General features: G+C 40.1%; 1 protein-coding gene across 1 annotated transcript in view; it reads left to right on the plus strand.

The window, feature by feature from the left end:
* The first annotated feature begins 244 nt into the window (after window positions 1-244).
* Window positions 245-22,197, plus strand: part of LOC134210589 (ribosome quality control complex subunit TCF25-like) — a 55,853-nt gene continuing 33,900 nt past the window's right edge. Inside the window, 5 exon segments of the mRNA XM_062686704.1 lie at window positions 245-705; window positions 1,676-2,735; window positions 2,738-2,782; window positions 2,785-3,121; window positions 3,194-3,346. Of these exon segments, the coding sequence (XP_062542688.1) occupies window positions 553-705; window positions 1,676-2,735; window positions 2,738-2,782; window positions 2,785-3,121; window positions 3,194-3,346 (1,748 nt within the window). The 5' untranslated portion in view covers window positions 245-552.

A 22,197-nucleotide genomic window follows, 5' to 3' on the forward strand; every position in this document is an offset into this window, starting at 1 on the left:
GTACTCACTTATGGGTACAGACGTTTTACCCACCTTGTGGTTTAGTCCACTTATCTCGAAGGTGGGTGAAAAATCACCCATTTCTGAGTTTTCCCATTTCTCCGTGTGGGCAAGTATAATGTTTCAGCATTTTATTTTCTATGGTCCATATGTATTTTTATGACAGTTGTTTTAGGAGATTTCGGGGCAAAAACGCATATTTTGCTAAAAATTTTTATCGTATCTGCTCGAAAAAAACTACTCGACTGCAATTTTTCTTCTGCAGCCGGACGAAAGTTTATTGTTTTTGTTTCGTGTCACTTAACTTGCACCACGCAGTTTTCGTCTTCAGAGTAATCGATCGGTGGATTGATTCCGGTGAAAACCCGTGGCACTGGATGTGTAACTTTGATGAGCATCGTGAACTAATTTGCAAGCACTAGTGCGTAAGTGATAATCGTCATCAAACGTGTTGCCTTCCGCGTTCCCACTTACAATATAGTTACAGAACCTACGGGCCACGGTTGAAAGGTCGTGGAACAGAAGACTATATAAAAAAGTGACGCTAAAAAAATGTCCTACCGGATTCTACGGAAGCTGCAGGGCAACGAGCTCGAGATCAAGGACCCCATCGATGAGATTTCGGATGGGGCTGATGCGGACTACGATACCAACAGTGTGGGCAGTCAGACCCGTAAGAAAATCAATATAAATCGATTTGATTTGGTAAGTACAATAATTGAATATCTTCAGCAGGTGATATGTTTGGGTATTTCCGGGGTGAATGTCCTGATAAAAATTTAAAACTAAAGCTTCTCATAAAAATGGCCAAGACAAAGAAGTCAGAATAATGTTCGAGCAATGACGTCGTATGTCTCGCTTCAAAGTATGTTTAATAAAATTTAATTTGAATAATTTATTTAACTTTTATATCGTTTTGAAAAACCGAGAAAGGCGGATACAAACAAACGTTCTGAATAAAAAATGTTACCTTATTTTAGGTCAAGGAAGACATATTAATATTGAAAGAAACGGTCGGATTTAATATTTTAATATTTATTTTTTATTATCCTCCTCTCATCTTTGCGGAGACCAGTGTAGGACATAGTTTCTATTAAATATTTTAAGCTTGAAGAGATGAGCCAGCCGAGGGCTGCAAATATCTCTAATAAAGATAAAAGAAAACTTAATATAGGGGAAATGACGGCTTTGGCAGGTTTCGTTCTATTATTGTCAGGGGGGTTTTTGTTGACCAAATTTTATGAAATTTAGCCACAATATTCTTTGATATGCAAAGAATGTTTATGCCAAATTTGAGCATAATTAGTTTATAGAAAACCCCCTGCCAAAGCCGTCATTCCCTCTACTTGCTTCCTTGACCTCACTGAAATAATTATTGTATAAGGTTCACTTTCTCTTTTAATAAACTATTAAGCTAATCATATAAAATTATGCTACTAAATATTTTAATAATACCATATCAGTAATACAAGTATGTTGAAATACTAATCTGAATATGATCATGCAAAAAATGATAATAATTGCTCCTATCAGTGCTATTCTTAACCTTTCAAATGCTGTTTTTTACTTTTTTTTAACGAGATAGGTAACAGCACTGCTAAACGATCTAAGATTGTACAAAAGTGTATTATGGCAGTTTTCATCTTACATAACTCATTTCTCATTACAATTCCAGCTGAACCAACAGCAGTCGCTCTCGGAAAGCGAAGTCAAAGAAGATGATAACGACGATACGGAACGGGACGCCGCCGGAGGGACGCAAAATACCAATCTGGTCGAATGCAAGAAGAAGAAGCGTACTGGCAGATATGTGGCCAATTCAGCTCGCCGTAGCAGTGAAGACAACGCCGACGTCGAGGACGACTTTGCCAAAACGGTCAAAGAGGTGGACCAGCTTTTCGCCGATTACGGAAAGTCGGAGAACAGCGCAGCCGTGGCGAACAGAGCAAACGGTACGGGAGACGAAGCCGGTCCCAGCTTCAGGGGGGGAAAATCTCTGCTCACGATTCAACACAAGAACCTTAATCCGCAGTATGAAATGAAGCGCATGTTCGGTAGCAAAGTGGTGGCAGATCAGCAGAATAAAAGGCGTAACAATCGGGGAGCTCCGCGCACTTTGAAGTCCACTTACTTGGTCAATCCCAAAGGCAGCTGGCCACCATTGGGCGAGTCCGGTTTAATTATGAACCTAGTGCAGGCTCCAGAACAATCCGTGGGAGGTACATCCAAAGGGATTTTTGATAAAAATGTAATCTATTTCGAATTCGAGCACAGTTTTGTGTACCGGCATTTTCAACAAAAGTTCTTGATTGCCTTGATCGAGAGCTCAGACTCAGACACCATAATCAAGATTATCAATCAGTATCCTTATCTTGTGGATTCTCTCATTCAGTTAAGCGAGCTGTGTAAGATGTCCGAGGATCATGCCATGGCTTCCGACCTGATCGAGCACGCTTTATTTGCACTGGAGTCCTCGTTTCATACCATGTTCAGTTTGACGCAAGGCACCTGCCGGCTGGACTATCGGCGTCAGGAGAATCGAGCCCTTTTCATAACTCTGTTCAAGCACTCGCAGTACCTCGAGTCTCGTGCGTGCTCTCGGACCGCTCTTGAAGTAGCGAAACTGATACTCACTTTTGATCCGGTCAATGACCCGCTGGCGATCATTCTTATGATCGACTTCTATGCTATTCGCGCCAAACAGTATGACTGGTTGGTCCAGTTATATGATGAGTGGAGACCACCAACAACCTGTCGCAACTGCCGAACATGGCATATTCGTACCCCTGGCGTTGTTTCTCTTGAAGCGAACAGAGGCTGCCGATCGTGCCCTCCAGTATGCGCTGCTGATGTTCCCGTCCGTGCTGCGATTACTGTTGGACGAATTGGGTATTCAGCCGGACTCCCGAGTTATCGGGCACAGCTATTTCGCTGCGAGCACCTACGACAAGGCCACTGTTGCCCTGCAACAGCTCACGTCGATGTACGTCTGTCGGTCGAAGTTGGTCTGGCGAGATACGGAGATTCTGCCATGGTTGGAACGGAACGTTAGCACGGTGTTGGATCGGGTTGACAACAAGGATGAAATCGTTGCGCAGTACACTGCAAAAAGGTATCAAAGGTAAATGTGCAGGAGGAAAGATGTATTTAGTAATAACATCAATAATTCAATGTTTTCCAATCTGCGTTATAGATATAAGAAACCTCCGAGGGCAATCTTGCGACACATCGTCCTGTCGGATTTCAAGGAGAAAGTTCCGCTCGCACAGTTCATCAAGAAAGAAAAGGAACCTGTACTGATGTTCGATCCACTACCCCCGTTGGATTCAATTAACCTTTACCACGGGTAAGTTGTTAATTTGAAATCAACGGCATAACTTCCGCTTGCAAAAGATCGCCATTCAAGAAATAATGCCAACGTTGATGTGAATCCATCTCATCAGCACCTTCTTATTTATCACATTGATTAAAATGCTGGGAACGGTGGGTGCAGTTCACCTCCGCAAACGTCAAATCAGATATAAGCCCACAGGAAAGCTGGCGGTCATTACCGCTCGCGGAAAACTGGATCGCAAAAATGTATAACGACACGTATATCATAATATAGATATTTTTGACAGTGATGTACCGTGCTGTGCCCTTATTCCAATCAGCGCTTAATTCCGTTCACGCAAGACAAAATGATAAATAATAAAGAGTTTTTGTCTACAAATAGCAGAAAAATATCCTTATACTTTTCTATGGTTATGTATGCATGAAATGAAATGAAAACCAGCGTCATTTTTAGCGATTAATAGTGAAAATTTAAACAAAATTTGTTGGTCGTCACTACGAGCGCCATTTTGACTGTTTTCATTAACCCACTTGCTAAGAACGTCTGTCATAATATTTAAGCATTTTTAAGTGAAAATTTGTCCTGGATTTCAAACACAGCAGCATAACAAGGCAAAACAGGTAACATTATAGCGTATTCCCAAATTGTTGCCTGTATTTTCTCGATAGAAAATGGTGAAAAGTGAAAAATATCTTGACCGGAATAAGGGTACCTCTAAATCTACTCGTTCCTTATTCCGTTCATTGGGTTTGGAGGATGGATTCCGAAAGTTCTGTGTTTTATAATCTAATCTATGAGCAAGAAAAGGTACATCGTACATGAAGCCATATGAGTGGTGAATGGTGAATATTTGAAATTCTATCCCACAAGCAGGCAGACCGAAAGGAATTCCGTTAACGACAGGTTATGGGACCTTTTTCAACTCGTGCCGGGAAAATACAGTTTTTCAGTCAATGATTTAATGATGATTTATAAAGTGAATGCTGGACAATGTTAAGAAAGGGTTTCCGGAGAATATGGACAGTTTTAAACAGCATAATTGCGGCGTTCTTGTTTGAAAGCTTTATCCGGAAATTTCATGGTAATTTCTATAAAAAAAACACTGCCCTCTCTCAGATGCAAATAAGGTTATGTTTTACCGAAATGCGTGAATACTTCGTAGAAGTAGGGTTATCCGGTACTATAAAGAACAGGAACTTTCAAGAATATTCAATTTCAACGAAACAGTGGTACGAACAATTCCAAACGAACAGAGACATTGTTTTGGAAGGTTCAGGTCAGAATTAAAGGTCTAGTATCCAGGCTCTAGTCAAAATTACGTTGAGGTTAAAGTGTAAAACTCCGATAAGGAATAGTATCTGGCCTTCTCTGTGGTACCTGATGCAACTGGCCAGCTAGCATCAATGTTCATGTTGAATATATCTCGAATGGTAAGTGAAACAAACGAAAAAACAGTCAACTTGGCTATACTAAGGAAATATCATTCATTGTATTTTAAATTTGGAAGGAAATTACATTTTAAGCTTTTTATTTGCAATATTATAGTAAATGAAAAGATGGATTTGTGAGAAAAATGATGCCTGGTATTAGCATCTTCAAGAAATCAAATGTTTTTCGGGTGATTGGAATTAGGAACACGAATGAACGGAATTAGGAACAATGCCATTTCAGATGATTGGAATTAGGACCACATAATTTGTCAATGTTTTTTTCACTAGTGGAGCCTAAGTCTATGAATGCATCCCAACATATTTTATTTTCAATTGTATATAGCAAATGACACTATGTAGCGAAATTGCAGCTTCAAAATACTAAACGGGTATTTTTTAGAGCTTTTAGACATAGCGCATTGTCTTAGGTGAACGGAATAAGGGCACAGCACGGTATAGTTACCTGTGGTAACGTATGGAAGTGATGCTAATTGCTTAAAGCTGATACTAGCTGTGTTCTGGTACTGGTGCCCAAATCGGCGTTTCCTATTTGTCCTACCCACGACTCGGAACGTGGACGCACCTCTGTTTAAGTATGTATCGGCTAGGGGCGGTATTGCAAACTCAGCTAGGACAATATTTTAGCTAATTTTGAGAAACGCTTAACCACTGATTATGCTCCCAAGTGTTCAGAAAACCAAGTGAAATAGTTTTTGCATGAATTAGAGATAATTTGAAACAACGAAAATAGCATTAACCGTGAAAGCCGTTTCCGTTTTCTCTACAACACTCCTCCTAACGGCAACAGTTAGTCCAATCAACTTGACTAACTTCTCTAGTCTTGTGCGCCCTAACGGATTCGTTAATAGATCCGCCACAAGTGTTGGGAAATGTACAGCAAAACATTGTGCTTATGCGAATGTTTACATTTTATCCGGTCAAATTTCACGCACCGCACAAACCGAAACAGTTTTCAAAAAAAAAATGTACGCCTCATTGTGACATTTTTTTGCTGATGAGGCAAACTGTTTGTTTGCTGCTGCCTGCTGCTGCGTGAGAGTCGAGCCGTCGGTGCGGTCAGCATTTGCATGAGATTTCTTGTTTCGGTTCGTGCGCAGCGCAAACAGAACAGAATCGAGTCAAATTGCCTGTGGCGCAAAGCCTAGAAAGAATGCTAGCTGTTGGTACTAATTCATCAGTTCTAGCCTCTAAAATGAGCTGGGAGTAATAAAATAATCATTTACCACCAAAAACGGTCATACGTCATGAAATGAGCGTACAGAAACATTAATTGTGGGGAGAGAAAATAATAAAATCATGCGCTGACTGTCGTCTGCTTGGCCGTGGCTGCTGCTGCGGCTGCCGTGGTTTTATTTTTCTTTGACTGCGTGGCAGAACGAATGATAAAAAGAAATGTCAACCGTTCCCGTCCCTGCCGGGCCACCATGTCTTCGGATGGGCAGACCACGCACTTCATTTCTTGCTTCTCAACGAGATCTTTCATAAAATGAAATTTCGTTGCGATATGTTTCATTTTTCTTGTTAGCTTCTCCCTCTCCATGATCTTCAGGCAACTTTGGTTGTCCTCGTGGATAACTACCCGCTGCTCGTCGTTCAGTTCTTGCAGTAGTAGCTTTAACCAAAAGAGCTTCCTGCGCCGCTTACCGTTCCTCCGTTGACCTTGATCCCAAACCACTATGGGATTTTCGGTCGTTTCGATTTTCCGCCCAGTCGGCGTCAGAATGATGGTACCGGTCTCACCTTTTCTGCTTAGTCGTAGTCGATAGTCGGCTGTACCCTTGAGGTACCGTACCACACGTTTCAGCTCGGTCCAGTCCTCTTAAGTGGGCCGATTCGTCTTCCTGCTCAAAATAGATACCGCAGTCGCAATGTCGGGTCGGGTGTTCACAGCTATGTATACAGCCGATACGCTACTGGTATACGCAGGGTTGTTACGACTACGCGGATTTCGCGATTTTCGCGGATTTCGCGGTTTTCGCGGATTTGGCGCGGATTTACATAACGATTTTAGGACTTCGCGCGGATTTGGCGCGGATTTAGTTTTAGGTGAAATTTTTACAAATAAAATGCTAAATCTAAGGATGTTTATTTGAAAATTAGTTTTATATCTATCTAGAATCTAAATTTTAGATGGGCTTTATTTTCGTTTTGTGAGCAAATGTCGTTGAGAATAAAATTTACGTTTGAAGTCAATTACTCACATTATTTTCGGATATTTACAAGCCCTTATTAATTGCCATGATTACATTCTTGAGCATCCATTAAACAAATGTTATGAGGAGAGAGGTGCCACTTGTTGTCATTTGTAAACCAGTTTAAAGCATGATACATACAAAACATGTCTGTTGAAGGACATGAACACCCGAGATATGTGTCAGTTTCTGATTGATTATCGTAAGGAACCACATAGCATGCTATATTATATCATTTTTCGATAGTTTTTTCGTCAAGAATTCAGATATAGTGTTGAACATTTAATATTGCTTCCATAGCATTCATCTTAAACGAATAAGGGTTTTTCAGCAATTGAAAATACAAAAATGTTCCTTAATTTGATGCAGATGCCTCATTTAAATAAGTACTTCAGCAGAAATTCGTTCAAACATTAGAATGTAATTTTCAAAAGGTATTTCTAAAAAACACAGTAATTCTAGGAGCATTTTTTGCGATATTTTCAGATAACTCACCGATTACGAAATCCCCTGAAGAATTTTTACAAGGATTCTATGAGGAATTTAATAAATATCTTTACAGCTTAAAGCAGCTTAAAGATGATTTATGCGGCATTTTAAAACCGAAAAATTATGAAGAAATTTGTGGAGGAATTCTTCGCGAGGGTCTTGCCTTGAACCACAGGAATTACTGTAAAAAATCCGCTGCAATGCCATATTGAATTTTCGAAACGATGCTTAGAAGATTATCCACAGGAATTCACCAAAGAATGTCTGCATACATTTCCAAAGCGATTTCCACAGAAATTCATAAAAGAAATTTTGAATGTATTTCCGGAAGAATTTTTACAGACTCCGAGAGAAATTTCCGCATAAATTTACGTTGCGATTTCTTTAGAAATTCCTGTAGCGATGATCACAGGAATTTCTGTAAACAATTCTCAAAAATTGTGTCTAGATTTTAACGAAATATTTTCCGATGTCCGCAGGAATTAATGAAGGAATTTTTACATGTTTTCTCTGAAAATGCTCCGTAGGTTGTTTTTGAAGAGTTTTCTTGAATTTATTACAATATTTCCGAATGAATTTCCGCTTGATTTTCCAGGGGAACTTTTGCAAGAATATCCGGAGGGATTTCCACAGATGTTCTCAGAAAAAAATCCCAGACAATATTGGAACAACTCCAGAAGTTCCAGAAGTTCAGAAGTTCCAAGAGCAATTGGATTTCTGCAAAAAAAAATTCCAGGATGATTTCCGCGAATATTTCCGCAGTACTCACCGTAGAAATCTCCGGAATGAATGTGAGCACGAATGATGAATTTCTGCAGAATTTTTTTGCAGATATTCTTGAAGTTTTTAGTTGAAATTCTACTAAAAACGACACAGGAGTTCTTGTCGGAGAATTACGAAAAAATAGGTGTCAATTGGAGGAATTTCCTCCTAGATATACTTGTCACAAGCATTTGAAAAAGAGCTTTCCGCACAAATTTCGGACTAGCTTTTGCTGGAGTTTTCGTTTTTTGCTGCTGAATTTTTTTATTATTTGTTTCTTGATACAAATTTAAATAAATAAGATTATGTTTAGTTAATTGTGGTAACCAAAACTGATATTTCACGTATATTTGAGAAGTCAGTTCTGGGTCGCGCGGATTTGGCGCGAAATAGATTTCATGTCGCGCGGAAATGGCGCGGATTTGATTTTAGTCGGCGCGGATTTGGCGCGAAAAATATTCCAGGATCTCCGTAACAACCCTGTATACGGTGTTGGTCTCCAGCGGCGTCCCGTCGCTCTCACTCTTGATGTATCCAGGGTCCAACGGTGTTTTGGATGCTTTGGCCTCCGTCAATGCGCTTGATTTGACTAGCTCTCGAATGTACTTCCTTTGACTCAGAAAGTAATCCCGGTACTTATCCTTCTATACTTCCATCCCTAGGTAATGACGAATATCACCCAGTTCGCTGATCTCAAAAGAGCGCTTCAGCTTCCTCACGAACGCTTCAATCATAGACGGATCATCACTCACAACTACGAGATCGTCGACGTACACTAGTACGTAGCACCATCGCCCCTTCAACTTCTTCCGATACAGGCAAGGATCGGATACACAGCGTTCGAATTGCTGTCGAACCAGTTCTTCATGTGGCTTCTGGCTCCACGCTCTTGCCGCCTGCTTCAGCCCGTACAAGCTTTGATTAAGTCGGCAGACTATGCCTTCGCTTCCTCTTTGCACGAATCCACATGGTTGCCGCATATATACCTCCTCCTCAAGATCGCCATTCAGGAATGCGGTCTTGACGTCGAACTGCTTCACCACCATGCTTTTTTTCGGTGCAACTGCCATTAGCGTCCGGTAGGTAGATGGCTGTAACCCTGGAGCAAACACTTCGTCGTAGCTAGAGCCTTGAATCGAACAATCTCTCCGGCGACGTCATACTTGATCTTTTATACCCACTTGCATCCTACAGCTTTCCGTCCTGGAGGGAAATCAGCCAACGTCCAAGTGTTGTTGGCATGAATCGACTCTAATTACTCCGCCATCGTTTTCTTCCAGTTCGGGGCTGCCATCGCCTCCCTGTAGTTCTTCGGGTCGCTGTTCCCATCGTTCGTGGTCATCCATCGGCTCGAATTTGTAGCCAAGCACTGTTATGAATCGGGGTTGCTATCCACATCGCTGAACCCCTCGAAGTCGCTTGAATCATATGGTCGGACTCGGAGAAATGTTTTGCACGGGAAGTCGTTTGCTTTGCAAATGAAAATCTTTGTACTTGCCTGGTAGTACGTCTGCTGCGCCTCAACACCTTTGACTGAGAAGGTGGATTTGAAGATTTTTGCGAAGGGAGCACAGTCATCTCAACAATAGTATAAGTAGAAGTGTCATTGATGTCTTCATCTTCAGAGATTTCTTCGGCTGTTTCGTATGCTACCTCATCATGGTCTTGAATGTTCGGAACATTTGACACTTGACCTGGAGCGCTTTCAAAGTCCACCGGCACCACCGTGCGTTGCTGCCTCGTTGGTAGAGCAAACCGCCAGTGCATTCGTCGATGAAACTCACCTCTCTGCTCTTCAGGAAGCACTTCGTACTGGGATCGTACAAGCGGTAGCCTATAGCATGCACCGCGTACGCTCGGTAATCGTCCTGTGTGCACGCTCTACCTGCCCATTTTACTCGGGCGTGTAGTCGTTGGTTGTTTGGTGGCGTATTCCCATCTGCTTCAACAAAATTTTAAAATCCGTTATTGATATACTCCTTAGCATTATCTGTCCTCAGGATCTTGATCTTTCGTCCGCACTGACGCTCCGCCTGCGCCTGAAATTCCTTGAATCGGCCGAGGACCTCTTCTAGTACACGAACATCCTACGCGAACGATCGTCAATGAGGTAACGGCTACGGTAATAACGGCTTCCAGATGGTGACGATACCTCCATTGGTCCCGCTACGTCTGAGTGAATCACTTCCAGCAATTCTTCAGCTCTTGAACCGCTTTTACTGAATGGAGTCCGGGTATGCTTCCCCATCGGACACACCACGCAGTCCTGGGCTTATCGTTGGAAATTTGGATTCCACACGCTATTCCACCGGCCAGTTTCTTCACGCTACTGTAGTTGAGGTGTCCCATCCGCTTGTGCCAGGTATCGAAAGAGAGGCACATGCAGAGCTCAACATTGCTTGGCCGGGTTTTCTTACCTGTGCTAGCTTGAACAACTCGTTCTCGATTATTCCCAGGGTTCTTATATCAGGGTTCACTCACTTCGACAGTAGATGGGAGAGACTAGCGCGGGGGTGAAAAATTCCTTTTTAGTGCAAAACATAAACAAACTCGGTGGCTTCCCCATATAAAAATCCAAGATGGCTGAATCATAAAATTGGCATACTGCTACACCTGTTTGTATTCACCTTGATTATTCCGGTTGCCACTAGATTATACCTTCGGAGTTGAGGATTTCGCAGCCTGTCGATTGGAATATAACCTTGAAGCCTTTCTTCACAATCTGTACCACCGACAAAAGGTTGTTCGACAGATCCGGGATGAACTGCACGTCGCGGACACGAATTCCATCTTCATTCCATCGTTGCGGCACACCGGGTAAATAGTGGCTGTACACACGCTTCAATCTTCATCGTCTCCTTGTTGGCAGCAAAAACTACCCCGCTAGCGTTGCGCACGTCATCTAGCAGCTGCAGATCCCTCGTCATGTGCTTAGTTGCACCTGAGTCCAGGTACCACTGGTTCGCATCCTGGCCCTGTATTGTCGACAGCACCGTGCAAAAAGCGTCAGCTTTTTTACTTCCTGGATTTTCCGGACAGAACTTCGCGATGTGGCCAAATTTGCTGCACTTCCTTCACTGCGGCCATCTGGGCGGCGCCAAATTTTTTCTGTGTTTTCTCGTTGCCATGGTGAGCTTGTGGTTTTGTTTGAAACCCCTAGCAACGAACGAAGTTTTTTCGCCATGACCATTGGCTGATACCGCTCCGGTAGTCCGGCCAGCAGGAAAACCCCGACGAAACGTTCTGGAATCGGAAACCCAATTTTGTTCAGCTTGATGGCACGTGGAAATCATCCTGTTTGCGTACGCCTCCATAGTTCCGTAGGACTCCATGTCGGTCCGAATCAGCTTGTAAGCAATCCAACTTCTCACGTCAAGCCATTTTCCTCGAACGCCGCGTTGAGCTTCTTCCAAGCCTCCAGAGCTGTCTTCGCGTCCCGCTTTCTTGTCTTTCACGGGGTCCACCACCGCCAACGATTCATCTGCATTCTTCTTGGGCTCGACGGCTTCCCAAAGGTCTTCCACTTCAAGATAAGTTTGGACGGCAAATTTCCAAGTGGTTCAATTTTCTCTGCCAACCAGCCGTTAGATTCCGGGATTCTAATTCGTTATTACTAACTGCTAACACTGGGACCCGTAACCTCTTGTGAGGAGTAAACTCATAGTGGATAATATGTCTGGTTAGAATGAACAAACAAATGCAAATGAGTCGAGTCAAGTACAAGACACAAGACACTGAAGACGACCACACAGTTGTGGTCGAAATACGTATCTGCAAAGATAACGAAAATTAACTGGTGGAATTAAATGGACAGTACTTAATTCGTCTTAGACGGTTTAAATACATTCCACTAAACGAGCTTAATATATTTTTTCTGAAAATGCAAATGAATTTATTTTCTAATTATTAACGACAATAATTATTCTTATACGCCTACTATGACCGTTTCCGTTTTCTCTACAACACAGGCATAATAACCCATAGGTATAATAAATATCTCGAGCAACATATGATTAGGGCCATATGATTAGGGCCGAAAGGTACGGCAGGCATGAAGAATGTTTTTATAGAAGTCGATTTGAAAGCGAGCGGAGGGCAATATTTATGATGGCATATATCACACGACCTTCCTTCTGCCAAGCTCCCGTATGAAGGGGGAGGGAAGAATATCAGTGTGGAAGCTGATATATCTCCACTGGCAAAAGGAAGGTGGTTTGACTTGCTCATATGCCATCGCGTTATGTTATAACATTATGTTATAATCGTTATGCCATCACATTATGTTATAATCTAGTTATGACGATCGATCGATCAAGTTATGACGATCGACACCCCCACCCCCCTTAGCCAAGGCCCCGATGCCATTTTTGAACGATTCCTAAATATAAATAGAAGACAAACTAAACCGAATACATAATATAGTATGGAAATAAGGAGATGTATAAAACGAAAACTATATTCATATTTGCCCTTGAAATCACCCAAATTTCACCATAACTCCACATCACCCATCATACCACACACCACCCAAACCAAACAGCATGTTGAAGCATCAATGAAACCCCTCTTTTTCCCCTTCCAATGTATGACACAAAGCAAACGCAAACACCACCATGGCCACGAGCGTACGAACCAGCAGTTAATCGTGTCGTTATCGAGTGCAATTTCTGTTGCCAACGATGAAACTTACAACTGTGTTGGTGCGAATGCTCCGGCAATAAACATCATCGAGTCGGCTCTACACTTAAAAGCGCGTATGTTGTTCGTCGATTAATTTTCGTGTTCAACACGTTCCACATTGCAAGCTTTGAAAAGCTTTGCTCGTTGCGTTAGCGTTATCGATATTGCCGTAGCGAGGTTTCTAACCCATTGACCAAACGTAATCTATATTACAGCATAAGGCTATCTGACGCAAGATTTTTTTATGTACAGGTTATCCGACTTGTCAATATCCCCAACTCAGCCATCTTGGATTTCTGTATGGAATTTATGCTCGTTTGTTTACGTTTTGCACTGAAAATGTATGTTCCCCCCCCCCGCGCTGGTTATTCCCATCTACTGACGAAGTCGGATAACCTGTATACATAAAAAAAATCTTGATCTGACGTTTAATCGTCTTTCTCTTGCACGCGCACGGAAAGGATAGGGTTTGTTTTCATACGGAAACGCTTCCGAAGCGTTTCCGTATGAAAACAAATCCTATTCCGTCTGTGCGCGAGCAAGAGAAAGATGATAAACGTCAGATAGCCTCATGGTAGCTGCTCAATCGTAGTCCCGATTATATGGGAAAAATCGAAAACTTCCTAAACCATTTTCCTTGTCAGCTGCAAACGCATTAATTATTCTTGATGAAATTAAATAGCATGTAATTAGAAGAGTGGCTCTGCGGAATGCAACATGTTGCGATAAAATCAGTTGAGTCTAAGTACATGAAAATCGTGTGAGTTTTTGAGGTTAAAAAAGTGACCATACAGACACACAAACATACATACACACACACAGGACGAGAACAGCTTCCCTGGGAAGCTTACCAGACTGATCAAAGCAACAGTGGATGGTGTGCAAAACTGTGTGAAGATTTCGGGCGAACACTCCAGTTCGTTCGGATCGCGCCGGGGACTAAGACAAGGTGACGGACTTTCGTGCCTGTTGTTCAACATTGCGCTAGAAGGTGTCATGCGGAGAGCCGGGTGTAACAGCCGGGGTACGATTTTCAACAGATCCAGTCAATTTATTTGCTTCGCGGATGACATGAACATTGTCGGCCGAACATTTGCAAAGGTGGCAGAACTGTACACCCGCCTGAAACGTGAAGCAACAAAAGTTGGACTGGTGGTGAATGCGTCAAAGACAAAGTACATGCTTGTGGGCGGAACCGAGCGCGACAGGGCCCGCCTGGGAAGCAGTGTTACGATAGACGGGGATACCTTCGAGGTGGTCGAGGAATTCGTCTACCTCGGATCCTGGCTGACAACAACGTTAGTCGTGAAATACGAAGACGCATCATCTGTGGAAGTCGGGCCTACTACGGGCTCCAGAAGAAACTGCGGTCGAAAAAGATTCGCCACCGCACCAAATGTGTCATGTACAAGACGTTAATAAGACCGGTAGTCCTCTACGGACATGAAACATGGACAATGCTCGAGGAGGACTTGCAAGCACTCGGGTATTCGAGAGACGGGTGCTTAGGACCATCTTTGGCGGTGTGCAAGAAGACGGTGTGTGGCGGCGTAGAATGAACCATGAGCTCGCCCAACTCTACGGCGAACCCAGTATCCAGAAGGTAGCTAAAGCCGGAAGGGTACGATGGGCAGGACATGTTGCAAGAATGCTGGACAGCAACTCTGCAAAGATGGTGTTCGCTTCCGATCCGGCAGGTACGAGACGGTGTGGAGCGCAGCGAGCGAGATGGGCAGACCAGGTGCAGAACGACTTGGCGAGCGTGGGGCGTATCCGAGGATGGAGAGATGCGGCCTCGAACCGTGTATTGTGGCGTCAAATTGTTGATTCAGTGTTATCTGTTTAGATGTTAACTAAATAAATGAAATGAACACACACAGACATCACCTCGATTCATCAAACTGAGTCGAATGGTATAAGAAACTTTACTATCAGATGTTCCTGTAAAAAGTTCGTTTTCAGAGTGAAATGATAGCCTTTCGGTACAACTTTGTTGTACGAGAAAGGCAAAACAATAAAAAGTGAACGGCCTAAAAACCAAAGCAAACATTCTGCATGGTAGTTAAGGGCGCCAACAAAGGACTTAAAAACCACTATAGTGCAAATGGTTCATGAGACGTTCACTCAAAATAACACAAAAATGTGTTTCTTAAGAGATATTAAGTACGGAGTTTTACCTACGATAAACAATCATTTACAAAGCAATCGTTTATGCTAGAAAATGAAAAATCATGGGTTTGGTTTATAAGCCGTAATCATATGTTACGCGAGATATGAGCAACACAAAATCATCTTTTTAACCCAAATTTTTCGGATATTTAAACTTTAATAATCAGGATGTTTATATACCGATACAAAAGAAAAAGCATTTATACAGATTTTTTTAGTGACAAATCTACAGTACACATTTTGAAGCCTTTTACTGTTTTACGAAAGTTTCGCTTAGGGTGGCCATCTTGCTCCACCCATCTGCTGTTGAATAATGTGACCAGGCGTTTCGCGGGACGCGGTATTTTTCAATTTCATTTTTAAAAGTTCTTACTGATTTTTTGCAGTCTTACGAATATTTTTATTTATTTTTTTGGGCCAAAATCTATGCGGAATGCACTTTTGTCGAATAATTCATTTTCAAGTCAGTGACGTAATCCAGATAGGCGTCCCGCGTTTCGCAGGACGCTTGCTGCCGTAATCGTAACAGCCATTTTACAACATGCATGTTTCCAATTTTTCTGTTAAAGAGCTCGATAAGTAGTACTCGTTAACACCATTATTGGAAAATGGCGTATACGTCACTTTTTCAGATTACGGCAGCTTGCTGGTCACATTACTGTTGAAGGAATCTTTAAAATAGATATTTTAGGAAACATATGTTCTTAGATAAAGTCTTGAGCGATTTTTTTTTACCAATAACTAGGGCAAATGATATATTTTGGACATGTACATATTTTGGACAAGCCTGAGCTTCTTCGATCAATTTTAGATAATGTGTAGGAAAATTTTTATTGAAAGTATAATCATTGCATAGTTTTACCTCAACTCTAGCGGCTCCTGATGAGAATTCACAAATCAACTATTATTTGTCTTTAAAATTTTCTAAAATGTAAAGCTATCTACCAAAGTGCCTGCTGGACGCCAGTATGCAGGAGAACATGCATTATAGGACTCTTCGTAACATGCACCTGAAACACGTTTAAATTGGTTCAAACGGCAATCTTGAAGTCCTGTGGCCAAAGTATGATTGTAATTGAGATACTAACATATTCCAATCACTTAACATGAACTTGAGACGGATGAAAAAGGAGTGACCAAAATGAAGTTATGTTTTTATTCATCAGACATTTATTGGTCACCCCATGTACAGTACATGGATGAACCATTAATTGCCAACTTTCAGGCTGTTTTCAATGATATCGATAAGATTGCGAAATAATGTTAATTTCTGGTTTAATCTATGTCAGTTAAGCAAATAAATGCATTTAAATGAATGTGGATACGTGTAGGTAAGTCATACCATCGAGATCTGTAGGTGGCCATTTTTAAATTAGGAGAAAATGACTCTGTCCAAAATATATGCATTTTCCATGTCGAAATTATATATTTGATGTCCAAAAAGAAAATATTTCAGTTCGCAGTTTATCACAGTTTACACCTAGTGTAGTAATACAACACCACACTAAGATTCATATTTCAAACATGTATAAAATGTGTATTCTTGCACAAACCCATAAATTAAACACTTCCTCAATCCGACACAGTTATTTGCCTAAATTCCGACCACCCGTACTTGACCTAATGAGAAGGTCTCACTAGGCCAATTTTACACGTATTGTATTTACTCTTCGTTATTATGAAACCTCCAAATTATTACCACATGTGCACAACAAGCACCATGTGCATTCACGCTGTTTGTTAAACACACCGACCGTCGTTTGCTCACTCCTCGTTCAACCATTATTTCCTAGATGATAAGTTAACTTAAGAAGTTTGGAAAAATACAGAACACACTTGCAACTAGACCTTCTCCTCGTTAAGTTCATTCTATCCGAACAACCTACGGCAAGCTCGTTACATGGCTGACCGTAACGGAAAAAGTGATTTTTGGTGCAATGTGTAATTACCGACTATAGGGGTAGTAGGGGCAATATGAACATACGGGGCAATATGAGCCACCCTCATTTTGAGCTTATTGACAAGTTTTATCATGTAAAAGTTATATGATCTTTAAGAGGATGCTACACATATGCATCAACGTGAAAACCGCATTAAAATTCAATTCAAACATGAAAATACACTTGAAAATGTATATTTTCGCTGCATAGGCAAAATTATTATAAGATTTGAAGTTTATAAATAAGGTTTTGACACAAAACTGATTAAAATACAGGTCAAAAATACACCACAATCAAAAGATATATTAAAATTGAATATTGTACACACATGTTTGTATTGATACAAATCTGAATTTAACATAAAACTTTTTTTTCCCAAAACCAGTCTCTATGGGGCAATATGGGCATACCTGTACAGAGCAAGATATCAGGCCTTAAAATACGAACAAGTTCAAATTTCAGTTGTCCAATACAAGAATATTATCATATATGTAAGATTCATTACGGAAAAATTACAACAGCGCATTACTGCGATTGAAACAGAAAAAATGACCATTGGCCAATTGAAATGTGGCTGTTCAAACGGTGAAGAGTGGCAAATCGATTTGGTCCGCTGTTGGGCGGTTTTTAATTTTATTTGGTATGGAATACTCTAAACTGGTGTAGGAATATCATATTCTTCTATATTACGATATTTTTTTCGCCTAAATAAACGTTTTGAATGGGTGGCCCATACTGCCCCAAATGGTGGCTCATATTGCCCCGTATAGTCGGGAACACACATTGAAATCAATACATTTTCAAAAGTGCATTCCAACAATTTCCAAACGCATTTTTCGTCATTCATCGACGTTAAATGAAAGGTAACATTCTCTAGTATAAGTCAACTACATTTGAATGATGTTTTTTTGAGCTTTTCAGCGCTTTTCGGAACGATTTCCTTAGGTGGCCCATATTGCCCCGATCACCCCTAACGGAAAATCAGTTAAATAAATTCAGTGATAATGGGTGCGAGTGACTCCAAACCGTCTGAGTCAGGAATGACACAAGAACAAATAGTGAATATAATAAACGCAAGCAATGCGAAAACTAAAGACCATGCAGAAAGAACAAGTGTTTCGACGGAACTTATTGCATATACGCTACTAGTGACAGTCACAATCGGAGTAATTTACATAGCGTATAAAATAATAACGAACTATGAACGCATGAGAGCGCAAACACGATTGAACAATTCAATGAGTCTGAATAATTTAAAAACAAGTGTAGTTTAAAAGTTTAAAATTCACATTAACCAAAAATGTTTCAAGAAATCGCGGTGCAGCGTTAGCTCTTATGCAATTGACAATATACTTATGGTGCAAGATGATCAAAGAGCAACTGGAGGGAATGTCACTCTTCCAGTAGACGAACAACATGAATGCAGTCCACCTAGCTGGGATAGGAAGAAATAATTATACCAACGGGCTCGATGGATGTGATATGTGCAGTTAACAAAAATCGTGGCATCAGCAGTAGCAGCAGCAACAGCAGCGTAAAGAAGAAAGTTAAAAAGGAAGCAACCCCGATGGATGTATGGAAGTGACATATGTGTAGCAGTGTACTAAAACGGTAGTTGGAGTATCATCATAAATGTATGTATTAATTTATAAGTGACTTTGTTATGTTCCACACAAGAAAAGAATTCAATATTGTAGAAACTCAATCTTTAATAACAATTTCTAGCTGTCCTTCGCTAAAAGAAGCTATAAATGATTTAAGAAGAATTAGGGATAATCTCAAAAAATCGATTTACAAACAAATTTCTATAAATACATTGGAATTTAACCTAAATTTTGCTAAAGAATTAAAAGAAGTGATCGAAAGTTGTTTAAATGAGAAATACCAGGAATTGCCATCTCAAGAATTTAATGAAATTTGTAAACAAACCAGAGATACTTTTTGGGAGATTAACGAAATAACTAAAAGGAAATTAGCCAGCCAGAACAGCTCTAAAATGACGACAACAGCAAATTTTGATATAAAAACCGCTATTTCATTGGTGCAGCCATATGATGGTTCTCCATCGTTATTGGAATCATTTGTTGACGCAGTAAACTTGCTGTCGGAACTAATTAAACCAGAGCAAATGCTTACTGCAACAAAATTTGTAAAAACAAGATTAAGTGGGAAAGCTCGCTTAGCTCTACCCGCTAATGTTACAACATTAAACGATATCATTGACGCCGTATCGCAGAATTGTAAAAGTGCTGAATCCCCAGATACAGTATTGGCGAAATTGAACCAATTGAAATACAGACATTCAGAAAATTTTTTGGAACAAGTAGAAGCATTATCTATACAGTTAACTTCCTTGTACATACAAAGCAAAATTCCATCAGACGTCGCCACTAAAATGGCAACGAAAGCTGGAGTTAATGCGTTGATAAACGGAGTAGCGGATAACGAAACAAAGATTATTTTAAAAGCTAATGAATTCCCTACAATTCAATCAGCTATTCAGAAGGTAAACGAGAATATTGGTTTATCTACACAAGTATTGACAGTAAATTCCAGAAGAGGATTTCCGCGAAGAAACAATTTGAACCATAACCGTGGAAACTATAGTAACAACATCGTTAATCGTGGTTACAAACAAAATAGTTATAATAATCGACAAAGAATGCAAAGTAGAGTTCACAATAATGAGACTTTCAATCAAAGAAATTACTATTCTCCACGTGGTCGTGGAAATTTTTACAATAGTCGTGGATTTTTCCACAATTCGTCACAAAATAGCCAAAGAAATCCGCGTGTTTATTGCATGCAGTCTGACCCAAATTTTATGAACCAACAAACCCAACTTCTGCCGAACATTTCACGTCAGCAATCAAACTCTTCACGAATTACCCCACAGATTGAAAACATTCAAAGTATCCACCCTTTAGGCGGGACGCAAGGGCAGTTTACACAATAAATGTAACCGCCAGCAATTTTGTTTCTCTCGAAACAAATGTGACTAATCAACCCTGCACTTTTATCGTTGACACTGGTGCAGATGTATCAATTTTTAAACCCAAACTTTTATGCACAAAACTATTTTACAATCCTGAAAATCAAAGTGCACTACGTGGCATCACAGACCAAGAAATTTTAAGTCTTGGTAGTGTAAATATTAATATAATTGTAAACAATCTTAATTTATCACATGATTTTCAATTAGTAGATAATTCGTTCCCAATACCTGCTGATGGTATATTAGGACGAGATTTCTTAGTAAACTTTAGGTGTAACATAGATTATGATTCTTGGATCTTAACAATAAACTTTAATAACAATTCTTTAATAGTGCCTATCCAAAATAATTTAAATGGTACGATTATTTTGCCAGCACGTTCTGAAGTAATCAGACATATTGGCAATTTAAAGCTAGATAATGATGCTTTAGTGGAATCTTCAGAGATTTCACCGGGAGTGTTTTGCAGTAATACTATAATATCAAAACATTCACCATTTATTAGAATAATTAACACAAATAGTGAAATTATAATGTTAAAAGATTTCAAACCACGTATAAATCCACTACACAATTATCACATTTACAATATTGAAAATAATGATAAAATTAATAGAGTTGCAGCCCTAGAGAAAGAGTTAAATTTAAGTAACGTTCCATGTTCCATAAAAAAACCATTGAATGATTTATGTAATGAGTACAACGATATTTTTAGTCTTCAAGATGACTTCTTGACTTGTAATAATTTTTACAAGCAGAAAATTCGAGTACAGGACGAAACTCCTGTCTATATTAAAAATTACCGAAATGCCCATAGTCAACGTCGTCAAATTGATAAATTAATAAAAAATGACATTATCGAACCATCTGTTTCAAATTACAATTCTCCAATTCTTCTGGTTCCTAAAAAGTCTTTAAATGATGAAAAAAAAATGGAGACTTGTCGTAGATTATCGTCAGTTAAACAAAAAGTTGTTAGCTGATAAATTTCCTCTACCGAGAATTGATGACATTCTTGATCAACTCGGCAGAGCCAAATATTTCACAACTCTAGATCTAATGTCTGGTTTCCATCAGATTGAGATAGACAAAAATTCAAGAGAATTCACTGCGTTCTCATCACAAGAACGTGGCCACTTTCAGTTTAAAAGATTGCCGTTTGGATTGAATATAAGTCCAAATAGCTTTCAGAGAATGATGTCCATGGCACTAAGTGGCTTGAGTCGAGTGCGCATTTTATATATTGACGACGTGATTGTTGTAGGTTGCTCGGTATCACACCATTTAAAAATTTAAGAAAAGTCTTCCAATGCTTCAGAGAACGAAACTTGAAATTAAATCCTGAAAAATGTTGTTTTTTCAGCGAAGTTACATTCTTAGGGCATAAGATTACCGATAAAGGAATTTTACCCGATGATTCCAAATTCGAGGTAATAAAGAATTACCCCATACCACAAAATGCTGATCAAGTTAGAAGTTTTTTGGCAATGTGCAACTATTATAGAAGATTCATTCCGAATTTCGCTACTATTTGTAACTGCTTGAACAAATTATTGAGAAAAAATACAAAATTTTCTTGGACAAAAGACTGTCAAACTGCTTTTGTTAAACTTAAAAATAACTTACTCTCGCCCCATATCTTACAATATCCAGATTTTGAAAAAACTTTTATTGTTACAACAGACGCATCTGACTTTGCGTGCGGTGCTGTCCTATCTCAAACACATGGAAACGATGATCTGCCTGTTTCTTTCGCCAGTCGCGCGTTTACAAAAGGCGAAGCAAATAAACACATCATCGAAAAAGAATTAGCTGCTATTCACTGGGCGATAATGCATTACCGACCATATTTATTAGGTAAAAAATTCATAGTGCGTACTGACCATCGACCTTTAATTTACCTCTTTGGCATGAAAAACCCTTCCTCGAAGTTAACTCGGATGAGAGTCGACCTCGAAGAGTTCGACTTCGAGATAGAGTTTGTCCCAGGTAAAAGTAATGTCGTAGCAGACGCTTTATCTAGAATTAACGTAAACTCTGATGAATTAAAGAATATGAATATCTTACAAATGCAGACAAGGTCAATGACAAGCAAACCTTGCCTAGCAAAAAGCAACGAGAAAAATAATAAAGTGAAGCCTGATCATCTTCACATATATGAAGCGATAAATAATGAACAAATTTA

The sequence above is a fragment of the Armigeres subalbatus genome, chromosome 2, assembly GCF_024139115.2.
Source record: "Armigeres subalbatus isolate Guangzhou_Male chromosome 2, GZ_Asu_2, whole genome shotgun sequence".
NCBI lineage: Eukaryota > Metazoa > Arthropoda > Insecta > Diptera > Culicidae > Armigeres > Armigeres subalbatus.